We start from the raw sequence: 13118 nt of genomic DNA on the forward strand, positions 1-13118 counted from the left end.
AATATCCCTAGAATTATGTTTTAGGGCAAATGGATACAAACCTGGCCCCGAACATGTACGCCATTGCCCCATTGCGGACTGCCCAAACAAAGCCTGCGGGCGCGACAGCAAACTCCCTCTTTAGGTCGTCGGTTGACACTTCACGTCCAAGCCTTCGCTCTGCGTCGGCTGACAGTTCCGCGGGTGAGGCGCTAGACGGCGGCGATGGTGCCTTGGGCTCTGCAGCTACGCGGCTACCTTGAGCCATGGGCTATGCTATATCAGCAGTACACAACAGCAGCCGGGTAGACTTGCAGCGTTGGTGGCGTTGTCTTGGAGCTTCGCGGCGGAGGCAGCTTTTTCCTGAGCGGCGCCGCAGCGGCTAGCGTCTCCCAGCCCCAGGATCGCAGCAGCGACTAATTAGTGATAGTTGCGACCAGTGGTGAAGCGGGCTGAGCATCTCGCGACGGCGGCTGTCTATGGCGCGGTCCTCTTCTGACGCTGGCGTCCGTGTTTTTTGCTGCCTTGCAGCAAAATGGGCTCTCTCGTCCAGGGTGATGACTTCCAGCACATTCTGCGTCTGCTGAACACTAACGTGGATGGCAAGAACAAGATTATGTACGCCATGACCGCCATTCGCGGTATTGGCCGCCGTTTCTCCAACCTGGTCTGCAAGAAGGCTGAGGTTGACCTGCGGAAGCGCGCTGGTGAGGCGGGGGCAGTCCCCGCGCGGGTGCGAGTGTCGGGGAGGACTAGAGGAGGCAAGGGCGTGGGTTTGGTACCCTCGGCCGTTCCCGCGCCTCGGCCCGCGTAGCAGTATTTGCTTCTCCAAGGTCCACTGGCTCTGCATGCAGTGCATGGCGTTTCAGGGCTGCGGCTGTCCCACCACTTAACGGGCATCCGCTCACACGGGCAAACTACGTGTCACAGGCGAGTGCTCGGCCGATGAGCTGGAGCGCATGATGGGCATCGTCGCGAACCCCCGCGCGTACAAGATCCCCGACTGGTTCCTGAACAGGCAGAAGGACCACAAGACGGGCCGCTTCAGCCAGGTCCGTGCGGCGACCTGCTTTGTGGGGGCCCGGGGGGGAGGACACTGGCACAGGGATTCCCAAGGGCGGGACGAGGAATGCCGGCGGGCTTGGTGGGTGGGTTGAAATGGAGCGGCCGCGGACCTGTCACGTTCAAAGGAGGCGGCAGCGGCACGTGGCAGTGGAGGCAGCTGCAGCGCAAGCAAAGGACCGGCTTCAGGAGCAGCTTTGCACGGACAGCGCAAGCAGCGCCAGAGGAGCAACGGTTGCGGCTGCTTCAGCGAATCAGCGCAGGAGCAGGCGCGCGTACGCGGTGAATGCTGCGGCTCGGGGGCTGGCAGCAGCCACGGCCGCAGCCAGCGCCATTCACGACGTACTGGCGGAATGGGGCCTGGGCTAAACGTTGGCGTGGAGCGGGGAGCGCACGTGGCTGTCAGTGCAGTCATTTTCGCAGGATACTTCGGGAAAGCCAGGTGCCAGTTGCAGCGGTAACCTCTGGCGCGTTGGCAGCATTTCGGAAGTGCGGCAGTTCCGCCGATGTCAGCGGTAGCATTCGGCATGACCAGCGGCTTTATCTGCGCATTGGATTGAAGCACGGGAGCTGGGACGATCGGACACGCTGCAGCGGGCGCCGCGGGTGGCCGCCAGCTTTCAGAAGGCCGGACCAAGACGCCAACAGGACCCACACTCCAACAGGATGAGCAGCAGCGACGACGTGCTACCAGCGACAGCACCAGCCAGAGGAACGATAACTGGAGCGCATTGCAAAACAGCTTTCCAGCCTGGTTAAGGGCTGTGGGGCTGTCAGCCGCAGCCATCCATGCCCTGCGCACCTCAGCATGTCATGTGCTCTGACCTTGGGTTGTCGGCTTTGCTCGGTTGCTCTTCCTCCCGCCCCGCAGCTGACCTCGTCGCAGCTGGACACCGTCATGCGTGACGACCTGGAGCGCCTGAAGAAGATCCGCAACCACCGCGGTCTGCGCCACTACTGGGGCCTGCGCGTGCGCGGCCAGCACACCAAGACCACCGGCCGCGCCGGCAAGACCGTCGGGTGGGTTGTGGGTGGGCGGGGGCTAGGCATATGCATTATGGGGTCTCGGGGATGTGGCTCATGGAATGGGAATGTGTGCTGCATGTTGGTTGCCGTGGCTAGAAATGGCAGCGCCGTAGCGGCGGCGTGCTCGGCGTGCGGAGCCTGCTTGTTGCTGGTCGCTGCGCAATGCCCTGGCTGTCATGTACCGCAAGGTCCACGCCCTAATGCATCCCCCGCACGCTGTAAACCATCCACAGTGTCGCCAAGAAGAAGTAAATGTGAGGAGCGGTCTGGTCGACTGCGCAGCCGCCGCGGCGGCCGCCGGGTCAGCTGCCGAAGGCCGGGGCTGCTGGTGGCGCGCGGCGGGTGGTGTCCGGTGGCGTGTTGGTGCATGGGTCGGGGCGGCAGGGGCCTGGTGCGCAGGGCCTGTTGGCCGGCGCCTGTGTAACCCGTTTTCAGTGTGTCGCACGCAGTCGTTTCCAGCGCTTAGGCAGGGGCTCGGCGCACGGGAATGCGAAGCACGGATGTGCAGAGCAGCTTCAGTACAGCATATCGTGCCAGCCGCAGCCTGGGAAGGTTCCGCAGTCACGTTCAGCTGGGCGGGCAGTGGCAAAGAGCCCAGCTGCGAGCAAGGCGCAGGTACATTGGTGTCCAAACTGGGAGCGATTGGTGGCACACATGGCTGGACATAGGGCGCTGCTGAGGTCGTTGCCTTGAGCTGTGATACAGGCTGACACTGAAGAGGCAGCATGCGGGCTTGCGGATGCACAGTCAACGGCTCAACGCGGACACTGTTACAGCCCTTGCCAACCACAGCGACCGCCGCCCGCTCGCCCGTCAATGCTCCAAAAGCGCATGAGCTCCGCCGACGACGGCCACAAACACACACTGCTCCTCGAGTACCCAACCACTCGTGTTCTTCATGCCGGCTGCCAACGCCCCAGTAACCGCCCGCACACGGCAGCGCAACGGGCAAGGCCTAGCTCCATTTAGCCCGGGGGCCAGGTCAGCTGGCGGCCACCCATGATGTGCAGGTGCAGGTGGTACACGCTTTGGCCTGCAGTGGCAGCATGACAGAGCGATAGCAACTCGGACGCGAACTCATCGAAGTGAGACAAGTGCGACCAACGCGCGTGACCAACGCGGTAAGCTGAAAGTATCGGGGTGACCCTCGGGCGGCTGCGCAGGCGCCAGACCTGGCCCTGCTGTATCCCTAGCTGTGCACATTGCGCGGCAGTCATGCTCCCGCTGGTATACAAGTGCCCTCCCCCCAGGTTGCAAGCGGGTCTATGTACTTACAACCGTTGGGGCCGTCGTTGACGACCACACGGAAGCCGTCGCCAAGGTTCTCTGTGTGCGGGAAGCACAGTAATATATCAGACATTGGCGGCATCTACCGTGTACCGGTATCTCGCCTGCGTTCTCGTTCTCTGACGAACCGGCCCCACCCCCGTCCACGCCGTGCCTCCCATTACGCAGTTGCGCCTGTAGTGCTCCCTTGCTAGCCCTGACCCCAGGCCCACTACCCATCGCCCGCTGCCCCTTCAACCCCCCCCCCCCCCATTCTAGGACACGTGGTTCTTAAGGGCTGATATGACAGGGTAAGGGAGGCAACAGGCTAAGTCCCGAGTAACTAGCAAAGCGTGGGCATGTCCCGTAACCCCGCCGCTTGCCCCTGACGCCGACACGCACCCTTCATGGCCACGTGCTGCGCCACCCACATCAGGTGCCCCAGCAGCGCCTTGTGCTCCGGCGAGGCCTTGCTCAGCCGCGTCAGCCCGTTGCGCTTCTTGGGGATGACCAGGAAGTGCACGGGGGCCTGGGGCCTGGGGGGTAAGCGGGAGGGGTAAGCGGAGGGGTAAGAGGAGGGGTAAGAGGAGGGGTAAGAGGAGGGGTTGGAGAGGGCGGGAAAGGGTGTAGGATGGGCGTGGCAGGCCCGTGGGATGCGGGCCAGTAGCGATTGCCTGCTGTGAGGATGGCTTCGATACGTTGAGGACTCGTGCATGAAGATGCCCTGTCGATGGTTACTGCTGCGATGCTCCATATCGTATTGTCCGCCCCGTACACCCCGCCACCGCGCCAAGAGCCGACACCTCCCGGCCTCACCCCATGCCTTGCCCGCCCGCCCCAGAGCTCACTGGATATCGCGGAAGGCCAGGGCCTCGTCATCCTCATAGATGATGTTGGCAGGAATCTCCTTGGAAACGATCCTGCCGATAACGGGAAAGCCGAGTGCAAATGGGGGTCACCAAAAGAACATGCAGCGTGGGCGCCGCACTGGGACCGCCTCAGACACTGGAACACCCGCCGCTGGCAGCAGGAACGCAAACAGCCCCCCATAGCTGCGCCTGCAGGAATGCAAACAGCCCCCCATAGCTGTGCCTTACTTGTCAAAGATCGTAGGAGGCTCCGTGTCCGCGAGGCTGTGAGGCGGAGTCGGGGCGAAGGACATGAGCAGAAGGATCGCCCGCCAGGGTGTGGCAGTGTCGGAAAGCTGAGCCGGTAGCTGCAGCACACAGTATTTTTACTTACTGAGCAGCGGCCTTGGCCGCAGCCTCCTCGCCGCTCATGGCACGAGTGACGACGCGGGCCCCGAGAGGGCGGACCGGCCGCGCAGAGTGCTGGCCTAAACGAGTTGCTGCCCTGGTGACAGTGCTGACGGACGCACGCAAGGCCATGAGGCCGGTATTTACGTTTCAAAGGGTCTCCGTCTCCGGGCTGGCCTGAAATGATTGAGGTGTTCCATGCACTTGCATCGCGAATGCTTGCTGTTTTCCTGAACTGCCAGGGGGGGACGATCTGTACATCAAGATTTCCATATTGTGTTGCTATAATACGTTGACATCTGCGCACGGTCCAATTGCCACCGGGCGAACCAACCACCGCGACCGACCATAATCTTGCGTGACCTCGCTCACCGCGTCGATCCCGTACGGTAGACATGCTGGGCTTCAAGGCGCCGCTCACAGCAGCTGGGGCTTCATCCCGCCCGGCCGCGAGCTGTGGTGTGGTTGCGAGCTCGCGCAGCGCTGTGTCAGGCGCGTGCAGCGCCACCCGCCCCGGCTTCGCCTCCTCCGGGAGATGCGACCCTTTGCATGGCCCCGTGACCGGTCCGCGCCGCCACAGCCACCCTAACTTTAACATCTTGGCAGCTGCCACGCCGTCCTCTGGGTCGGCTGGCGCTGCCGTTGCGGCGGCAGCTGGGGGCGTGGCGGGCACGGCCGTGGAGCGCAATGGGCTTGTGTTCAGCACCGGAGCTGTGGGCAGCTGGGACGAGGCGGCAGTGGGCTCGCCGGTGGTAAGTGTGACACTTTGAAGAGCTGGAAGCCGGGGGCGGGCATGATCTGGGTCGGCGACTGGGAGCGGTGTGTGCGGCTGGCAGGGCACAAGACATGGCAAAAGCGCTGGCCGTGGGCTCGGGGCCTAGGGCTGCATGCACATCACTCCCCCAGCCGATCTTGTTTTGGCCGTAAATTGGCTTCTGCAGTCCTGACTTGGGACAAACGATATGAGCAGGGAGGTCCGCGGCTAGGTCACCTGTGCAAACACCATGGCGTTTCCTGCCCGTCTTATGTGGAATCCTGACGGGCACCGCCCACCCCTACCTGCAGGTGCGATGCTACGTGGGCGATGACGAGCAGCGCTGGTACATGTGGTACAGCGGCCGGCGGGCGGACTCGCCGGCGGCCGGCGGCGTGGACGCGCTGGCGCCGTCGTCCGGCAGCGTGGGTGAGTGCCTAAGGCCGAGGCGGGAGGAGATGGAGCGGAGGGATGTGGAAAGGTGTAGAGACCGCTAGATGAAAGGTCGCACGCAGACCAATGCGTTGACGCGGTGGTGGCAGAGGTGAATGGGTCCGGGGGCTTTGCCGCGTACGGGTTGTTGTCTAGCTGGTGCGGAAAGCACACCGCGGGCATTGTGCGCTACGTGCTGCGCAGCAGTGGTATCGTGCAGGACGAGGGTGTGTGTGCAGCCACCCAGCTGCTGCGCAGGGTAGGGCAGCGCGAAGCGCATTGACAAAACGCGTGCATTGGCAAAACGCCATCTGGAACAAAGCACTCGGCCCGATGAATGGCTCATGCAGGCGTGGCCATCTCCCGTGACGGCATCACCTGGCAGCGCGGCTTTGACACCATCGAGGGGTCCCGCGGCGCCGACGCCGCTGCCGATGTGGGCAGTGTGATGCACCCCAACAAGGACTGGTGGACATTCGACACCTGCCACCTGGCGCCCGGTGATGTGCAGGTGCGACTTGGGGCCTGGCTAGGGCTTGGGCAGGGGCTGGGGCTGTGCTGGACCTCCCTGTCAGACAGGACCAGCAAAAACGGGAGCACAAGGCCGTGTTGTGATCATGATACCCTTTCCTGACCTCAAAGCTTTTTCAGGCTGCTTACCACCGCCACGCGGTGCTGGCGCACCTGGTATGCTTTGAAGTTTGGTTCGTTTATGGAATGCCCTACCGCCTTGTTGTCGCCCTGGTCACCTCTCACTCTCAGGTGCTGTCCAACAGCTCCGTGAGCAGCGGCGTGGGTGTGTACTGGATGTTCTACAGCGGCGGCGACTACGAGCCCGTGCAGCTGCCACAGGGGCTGCCGGCTGGAGCAGCGGCGGGTGCAGCGCCGCCGGAAGGCGTGGAGGGGCTGCGCATGCGGCCCGGCTTGGCCATGAGCCAGGTAGGTGTTGGCAGCCGTGGCGTATGTACGCTGGTAGCTTGCACCGGACTTGCCGCGTTCCTGTTGCAGCAGGGCATTTTGGCTCTGCAGGGAGATGCAGCAGCTTAAAATGTGCGCATGAAGCTGCGTCGGGGAAACCTTGGTCGGTGGCCTCCGCCGCCCCTCTCACATGCAGGACGGCCGCAACTGGGCCCGCATCGAGGCTGACCACCACACGGGCGCGCTGTTTGATGTGGGCGGCGAGGGCGAGGCGGACCAGCTGTGCGTGAGGAGCCCGCAGGTGGGCATCACACGTGGCAGTGCACCGTGTGGGGCTGCGGGAGGGAGCGCGCTTCCGGAGGGCGGCCTTGCATCCCTGTTGTCTCCATCCGCTTGGCTCGAGCTCACCGAACCACAGCCATCACCAGCCACCGCCTGACCGCCACCACCACCGCCGGCTACGCACAATGAACACCCTGCCCGCCTGCAATCTGCAATCCGGCTGCCCGCGTGTGCAGGTGGTGAACCTGGGCCCGCGCGACATGCGCATGTTCTACACCTCGTGGGATGTGTCCCGCCGCCGCTTCGTGGCGTGCATGGCCACGTCACCAGACGGCTTCAAGTGGACCAAGAAGGGCGTGGTGTTCGACCCCGCGGGCCTGTCGGCCGCCGCCGCCGCGGCCTCCTCGGATGAGGACCCGGGTGCCTCGAGCGCCTTTGACGCGCTGGGACCAGCCAGCGTCAGCGTCGTGCGTGACGTGGACAACCGCCAACTGCTCATGTTTTACGAGGCGGTTGGGTGCGACAACCGTCGCAGCATCGGCATGGCGGTTAGCAAGGACGGCGGCGCGGTGTGGCGGCGGTACGGTGCGCCGGTGCTGGAGGCGGCGGATGGCGGCGCTGCGGCGGCGGCGTGGGATGGCGGCGACGTGGGTCACCCCTGCGCCGTGTCCATGTCTGCTGGGAGGTGGCGGCTGTACTACACCGGCCGACAGACCAGCGGCTCGGGTAAGACTGGGAGAGGATTCGAGGAGTGGGTTTGTGGGTAGCTCGGAAATTTACAACCGCTGCAGGGAGTGGTTACTGGTGTCTGCGGACTGCCGTTGCGCCCAGCGGCATGGACAGGCGGGTGTAAGGGCTTTACCATACGCCAGTCCTCACGAATCATTGGCACCCTTGTCCCTCCTCCCGCACCTGTTACGCCCGCAGGCCCCTGGAACGGCATCGGCCTGGCTCTGAGTGTGGAGGGCGGCCCCACCTTCGAGAACGTTCCGGTGCAATACCGCCGGAGAGCGCCCGCCAAGCCGGCGGCGGAGGGTGCGGCGCAGTAATAAGTAGCTAGCAGACAATGCTATGCTGGGATGTTTGGGCAGGAGTGGACCGAGATGGCCAGAGTTTGGGTCGGCATAGATGGTTACATGTGCCATCTTGTCAATGAGTTGGGGCTCCGGGTGCTCTAAGGCCAAGGGGGAACGGGGGGCCCCCGTCGAGCGAGGTGCGAGACAGGTGCCACCGGCACGCTCGCAGTGCTGTGTAAGGCTGCGACCGACCTGCCGCGTCCGACAGAGTATGCGGAACATGTAAAATATAAAGCGTGCGCTTGTGTATCCTGCTGGAAGCATTCGTCCAAGCAGCACGCTGTTTCCACACCAAAGTAACCAACGCATGAGGATGCGCAGCTCTCTCGCCCTGTGTAGTCATACTGGGTACACACATATTCTCTCATCCACTTCATTAGTCCACTCAGCGTCTTTCCCTCGACGCGAGGGCTCCCGTAATGGCGACCAAACTGGCGACCAACTTGTGCCAAGCGACGGTGCTGGCAGCTTTTGTCGCCCTTCACTGCGCACACCTGGCACAAGGGCATGGCTATCTCAAATCTCCCATCAGTAGGAACTACGCGGCGCGTCTGAACAACAGATTCTACTGCGAGCATTGTGGGCAGGGCAATGGAGCGCCTGTGAGTCCCCAGGCGAATCAGTTAATCGTGTGCGTTAAGATGACATGATAGCTACATAATGCGCAAGGCAGATTGTTGGCCTGCGTCTACCATGACGCACACCCGCCTCTCTCCTACCTGGCCTACCTCTGCCGCCCGACACATCTTGCACATCGCCCCCCCCCCCGCCCTGCCGCACCTCCCTCCTCCTCTATGCATGCAGCCGGATGTCTGTGGCAATCCATTTCAGGTAAGTTCCTCTTTGGCACATGCCTTAGGAAGCTCTCCAGGACGCGGGCGCTGGGCGGAAGGAAGGTGGCGAACGCCCTCGGGGGCACATGCCTTCTCCAATATGCATTTTTAGGTCACCTGCGTTAACTGTGCTGCCTTTCCCCAGCACCCACTTCTGCTGGAAGTGCGGTTGCGAGCCCCGTGACCGACCCGTCCGACCCATCCGCTTGCCACACCGTGTACCATCCATGTACGACAGGGCAGCACCGGCGTCAACTTCACTGACCCCTATACCTGGTTCGACGGCTTCAAAGCCACATGGACGCAGGAACAGGTACGCGGGCGGGTGGCAGCGTGGGCTGGGGAGGTTGCGGAGAGCGGACCAGCAGGCGCTCACTCGCATTGAACACAGACGGACTCGCACTGTAGTCGCACATTACACTACAAACGCACACGCTGCGGAACCATAGGTGTAGGTGGTGTTGATAAACACCGGTTTTGGGCGGAGGAGTCGACTAGGCCTTCTTGGCCTTCTTACAAACGTCACACCAGCACGTACTGCGCACATTGATTCCTTGCCGTCTGCATACCCGCGCGCGCGTGTGCACTGTCTGCGTGCTTACTTCCTTTCCTCTCCAATGCACACACACATACACACGAACGTACATTGCATGCATGTTTTGCGTTTTCCACGAGATCGTGTACACTAACACACACACACACACACACACACACACACACACACGTTGCCACACACGCAGGAGGTGGACATCACCATCTACCTCTCCACCAACCACGGCGGCCGCATGGCGATGCGGCTGTGCCCCCGCGACCGTTTCGGCCTCTACCCCACCTGCTTCAACGAACCGGCCAACCAGCTGCGCCGCGTGTCGCCCGACCCCAAGTACAACGGAAAGGTACCGCCGGCGCTTTACAGAGAGCGAGGGAAGGAGGGAGGGAGACGTGTGGCCCGTTGTGGGTGCGGGCATGCTTGCATGTGTCCCCTACGTGTCGGTGCCAGGGCGGCGTGTGTGTCACCATGTAGGCGCACGCGCGCGAGTGCATGGGTGTTCCGAATGCAGTGCACCCGGACAGCTGCGACCAATCCTGGCATTATTGCGCAACGCTGCCTGCTACTGCTACTGCTGTGATTGCTACTGCAACAGGTCTACTGGTACCTGAAGCCCAGTGATGCGGAGATCACCCAGCGCTTCCGCCTGCCGCCCGGCGTCAGCTGCTCCAGCGGCTGCGTGCTGCAGGTGCGGTGCAGGCTGCGTGCTGAGTGCTTATTTTTGCGTTGTCACGGCTACCGGTTGCGGCACGTTTGTGGCCCTAGCCCCTACTCTTGGCTAGACTAGGACTTGCCCATTCATAACAGCGGTGTACAACACCTTGCATGAAGGTCAGGCCAGCAGTGCCAGGGACGTGGACGTGGACTAACATGTGTGCGCATGCTCCTCCTGCTGTGCAGTGGTGGTGGGTGGGCTATCAGAACTGCTACCTGCCCTGCGCCGCGGCGGCAGACGACGTGGCCGGGGAATGCGGTGTGAGCGTCAACGGCGCCGGCGTGTGCTCGTCCATCACCCAGACTGAGCAGGTGGGTGCGGTGCTTGCTGAACAGGGGTTCCCCTGTTGCTGGGGAACCCCTGTTGCTGAAGGCAGAGGGGGGGAGCCCTAGCTTATGTCACCTGCATGCTATCCTTCTAAACGCGCTATGAGCAGTGACGGTGCAATCATTGTGACGTAGTGCCTCAACGCCGGTCATTGGGGGTCATGAATCATGGTGTGAAGCCATTGGCAAACACCGCCCGCACACTCAGACGACGCTAGCTCCTCCGTCTGCCCCCCTTCCCCGCCCCACCCCTCATGTCCTGCCCCCGCGTCGTGACCGCAGTTCAACAATTGTGCGGATGTCCTCATCCTGCCACCCGGCAGCAACGGAGGCGGCAGCACATCCAGCCCGCCTAAGCCCCCCAGCCCATCGCCACCCAGGCCATCCCCTCCCAGCCCCGCGCCTGCAGCCGGCACCCCGCCCCGTCCTCCCACCCCGCCTCAGCCGCCGTCTCCCAAGCCACCCGCGCCCGCGCCGCCCTCGCCCAAGCCGCCTTCACCCGTGCCGCCCAGCCCGCCCCCGCGCCCTCCGACCCCGCCCTCGCCTCCGGGCCCGGTGTGTGCGCCCGTCACTGATTGGAAGTGCACACAATGTGGAGTGCTGGCTAACACAGCCGCCGCCGCGCTAGGCACCGGACTGGATACCCCGTGCCGCGAGTGCGCCGGCTCCATGACGGACGCCTGGGCCTGCCACAACTGCTTTGCCGGCGCCACTGATCGGGTGGGTTGACTTGGCTGCAGTCAACAGGAGTGCGATTGCTTGTGCTTAGGTTGCGGAGCGTGTCCATATCACGAGGCTTGGCGGCAGCGGTAACCAGGGCCACAGCAGTTAACGGTCCCGCTATGTGCATGTGTACGGGTTCACTTGTGGTCTTACCTGTCTCGCCCTCCGTCGCACGCTGCTCCTCTCGCGGACACAGGGTATGGTGCTCGGCTGCCTGTCCTGCGCGCGCTCGGCCGGCAGCAGCGGCGGCTGGTGCTCGCAGGTTTGCGCCGCGAAGTCACCAGACGGCCCCACGTTCAGCCGCTGCCGCGCCTGCGCCGTCAACAGTGGGACGCCATGGGACTGCAACACCTGCTTCGAGGTGCGCGGGCTTGGGTGGATGATTATAAGTCTGTGGCATGTATGCTATTATTCAGGAGATCTGAAAGGCAGTGAGCTGCCAACATAAGCGCTCCGATCACCAACGGATGTTGCCGTGTCAGCGTCTGGCTGGTTTGTCCAGCATGCGTGCAGCTGACGCTTAGGTGCCCGGCCCTCGACTCCCTAGGCTCCACTGGCTCGGTGCCTCGCCTGTGCCCCTGAACACGATGTCCCTGAATGCTCACATAAATGAATCTGCACAATGTCCCCCACATGCAGAAGTCTGGAGGCAGCGCCGCCAAGAGGGACGCATGCCTGGACTGTGTCGGCGCACGGCTGGGCGGCTGGGCTTGCGGTGAGTGCACCGCCAAGCCCACCGCCTGCGAGCAGCAGCGATGCATCGACTGCCTGCGCGCCCAGCCCAACAACAGCTGGGGCTGCTACAGCGCGAGCTATGCCGCCGCGTGTGCTGGCAGCAGCGGCCGCAGGCTGCTGTAGTGACCGCAGGAACTTAGCAATGGCAGCAGTAGCAGCAGCGGCACTTGAAATAGAAACGGCGTTGCAGGGTGTACCTGGCTTATTTCCGGGAACTGGATGGATTTCTTTGACCAAGAGCATTCATATTGCAATCGATAACAGTCATATTCCTGTACATAACACCCATCTTCAGTCCTGTGCATGGCGTGGAACGGCGTGAACGGACGGCTAGCATCTCTTGGGTGGGGCGTGCGTAAGCAATTGCGTGCCGCCGTGGCGTCTGCAACGACGCCCTTACCTGAATCCGGTTGCAAATGTGGATGGCACTGTGGGTGGCATTATGTGGCAATACCCTGGAAGACGTACGAGGCTGTGATGGTGAACTCACAAGCAAAGGACCGCAAGTGTGCGGCGTATGAGGCCCGGGATGCGCACCGGTGCGGGACGGCCCCTGGCAGGGCCTCCCGGCGTGCTGGCCTTGCAAGACGGTGGAACGCTGATGAAGGTCGGCATGGGCACACGGGGCCACAAGGTGGTACAGAGCGTGTTATTCATGTACTCACAAGATTCATGAAGGTTAACTTTGCGGTATTGCGCGTATTCGCAACATGAACAATGCGTGGGCAATGCGCCAACGCGTTCGGGGCGTAAGCGTTGGCAACGGCGATGATGTCGGTGGCAGGTGCAGAGCTGCCAACCGTTCTTAAGACTGCCGCGAGTTTGTATTCGTGAGCTTCTAGAATCAATGCAGAGGATAGCTGTCGTGTCGCGGGAACTGAGGTGGTCCCAAACAATTGGTCTTGAGGTCGAACTGGGGGTTGCTGTACGGGGTTGCTGGCCGGCACACGGCGTGCGGGTTTTGAGAGACATGAAGGGCCGCCCGCCGACCGGCCTGTCTATTTTGTTCACACCATACATATTGAATTTTTGCGATAAAAATAATCGCTCGTAATATGGCTGAAAACACGAGGAGTGACGAAGCGGCGGCCAGCAGAACGCTTCCAGGCTGGCACGCTGTGCTTCAAGTCCCACACCAGTTACACGTACATCGTCTAACATTACTATTCGGGAACACCAACATCT

The 13118-nt window shown here is 62.6% G+C and overlaps 4 protein-coding genes across 4 annotated transcripts; 3 read left to right on the top strand and 1 right to left on the bottom strand.

Annotated features, from left to right (window-relative positions):
• Positions 1-5: 5 nt before the first annotated feature.
• CHLRE_06g272950v5 (ribosomal protein S18) lies at positions 6-2503 on the top strand. The gene is made up of 5 exons (XM_001696420.2): positions 6-183; positions 511-686; positions 910-1031; positions 1913-2061; positions 2301-2503. Exons 2-5 carry the CDS (start codon positions 515-517, stop codon positions 2317-2319), a joined length of 462 nt encoding a protein of 153 aa, XP_001696472.1. The 5' UTR covers positions 6-183; positions 511-514; the 3' UTR covers positions 2320-2503.
• Positions 2504-2823: 320 nt separating this feature from the next.
• CHLRE_06g273000v5 (uncharacterized protein) lies at positions 2824-4775 on the bottom strand. Its single transcript, XM_001696148.2, has 6 exons — positions 4576-4775; positions 4431-4466; positions 4182-4253; positions 3736-3869; positions 3343-3393; positions 2824-3100 (listed from the first exon to the last, which is right to left on the bottom strand). The coding sequence occupies exons 1-6, from the start codon at positions 4611-4613 to the stop codon at positions 3033-3035; spliced, it is 399 nt and encodes a 132-aa protein (XP_001696200.1). The 5' UTR covers positions 4614-4775; the 3' UTR covers positions 2824-3032.
• Positions 4776-4885: 110 nt separating this feature from the next.
• CHLRE_06g273050v5 (uncharacterized protein) lies at positions 4886-8289 on the top strand. The gene is made up of 7 exons (XM_001696419.2): positions 4886-5341; positions 5655-5772; positions 6126-6286; positions 6538-6714; positions 6890-6994; positions 7212-7701; positions 7903-8289. The coding sequence occupies exons 1-7, from the start codon at positions 4985-4987 to the stop codon at positions 8022-8024; spliced, it is 1530 nt and encodes a 509-aa protein (XP_001696471.1). The 5' UTR covers positions 4886-4984; the 3' UTR covers positions 8025-8289.
• A 136-nt stretch (positions 8290-8425) lies between these two features.
• CHLRE_06g273100v5 (uncharacterized protein) lies at positions 8426-13109 on the top strand. The gene is made up of 9 exons (XM_001696418.2): positions 8426-8653; positions 8856-8882; positions 9123-9197; positions 9625-9780; positions 10030-10122; positions 10335-10460; positions 10758-11195; positions 11395-11559; positions 11838-13109. The coding sequence occupies exons 1-9, from the start codon at positions 8471-8473 to the stop codon at positions 12054-12056; spliced, it is 1482 nt and encodes a 493-aa protein (XP_001696470.2). The 5' UTR covers positions 8426-8470; the 3' UTR covers positions 12057-13109.
• Positions 13110-13118: the final 9 nt, after the last annotated feature.

Source organism: Chlamydomonas reinhardtii, chromosome 6 (genome assembly GCF_000002595.2).
Source record: "Chlamydomonas reinhardtii strain CC-503 cw92 mt+ chromosome 6, whole genome shotgun sequence".
NCBI lineage: Eukaryota > Viridiplantae > Chlorophyta > Chlorophyceae > Chlamydomonadales > Chlamydomonadaceae > Chlamydomonas > Chlamydomonas reinhardtii.

Coding starts and splice junctions, on each gene's coding strand:
- CHLRE_06g273000v5 (XM_001696148.2), bottom strand. CDS start 4,613: ATGAGCGGCGAGGAGGCTGCGGCCAAGGCCGCTGCTCA. Junction 4,467..4,575: donor GCGGCCAAGGCCGCTGCTCA/GTAAGTAAAAAT, acceptor TCCGCCTCACAG/CCTCGCGGACACGGAGCCTC. Junction 3,394..3,735: donor GCAGCACGTGGCCATGAAGG/GTGCGTGTCGGC, acceptor TCCCGCACACAG/AGAACCTTGGCGACGGCTTC.
- CHLRE_06g273100v5 (XM_001696418.2), top strand. CDS start 8,471: ATGGCGACCAAACTGGCGACCAACTTGTGCCAAGCGACGGTGCTGGCA. Junction 8,654..8,855: donor GGCAGGGCAATGGAGCGCCT/GTGAGTCCCCAG, acceptor CTATGCATGCAG/CCGGATGTCTGTGGCAATCC. Junction 11,560..11,837: donor ACTGCAACACCTGCTTCGAG/GTGCGCGGGCTT, acceptor CCCCACATGCAG/AAGTCTGGAGGCAGCGCCGC.
- CHLRE_06g273050v5 (XM_001696419.2), top strand. CDS start 4,985: ATGCTGGGCTTCAAGGCGCCGCTCACAGCAGCTGGGGCTTCATCCCGC. Junction 6,995..7,211: donor TGTGCGTGAGGAGCCCGCAG/GTGGGCATCACA, acceptor CCGCGTGTGCAG/GTGGTGAACCTGGGCCCGCG. Junction 7,702..7,902: donor CCGACAGACCAGCGGCTCGG/GTAAGACTGGGA, acceptor TTACGCCCGCAG/GCCCCTGGAACGGCATCGGC.
- CHLRE_06g272950v5 (XM_001696420.2), top strand. CDS start 515: ATGGGCTCTCTCGTCCAGGGTGATGACTTCCAGCACATTCTGCGTCTG. Junction 687..909: donor TGACCTGCGGAAGCGCGCTG/GTGAGGCGGGGG, acceptor TACGTGTCACAG/GCGAGTGCTCGGCCGATGAG. Junction 1,032..1,912: donor AGACGGGCCGCTTCAGCCAG/GTCCGTGCGGCG, acceptor CCCGCCCCGCAG/CTGACCTCGTCGCAGCTGGA.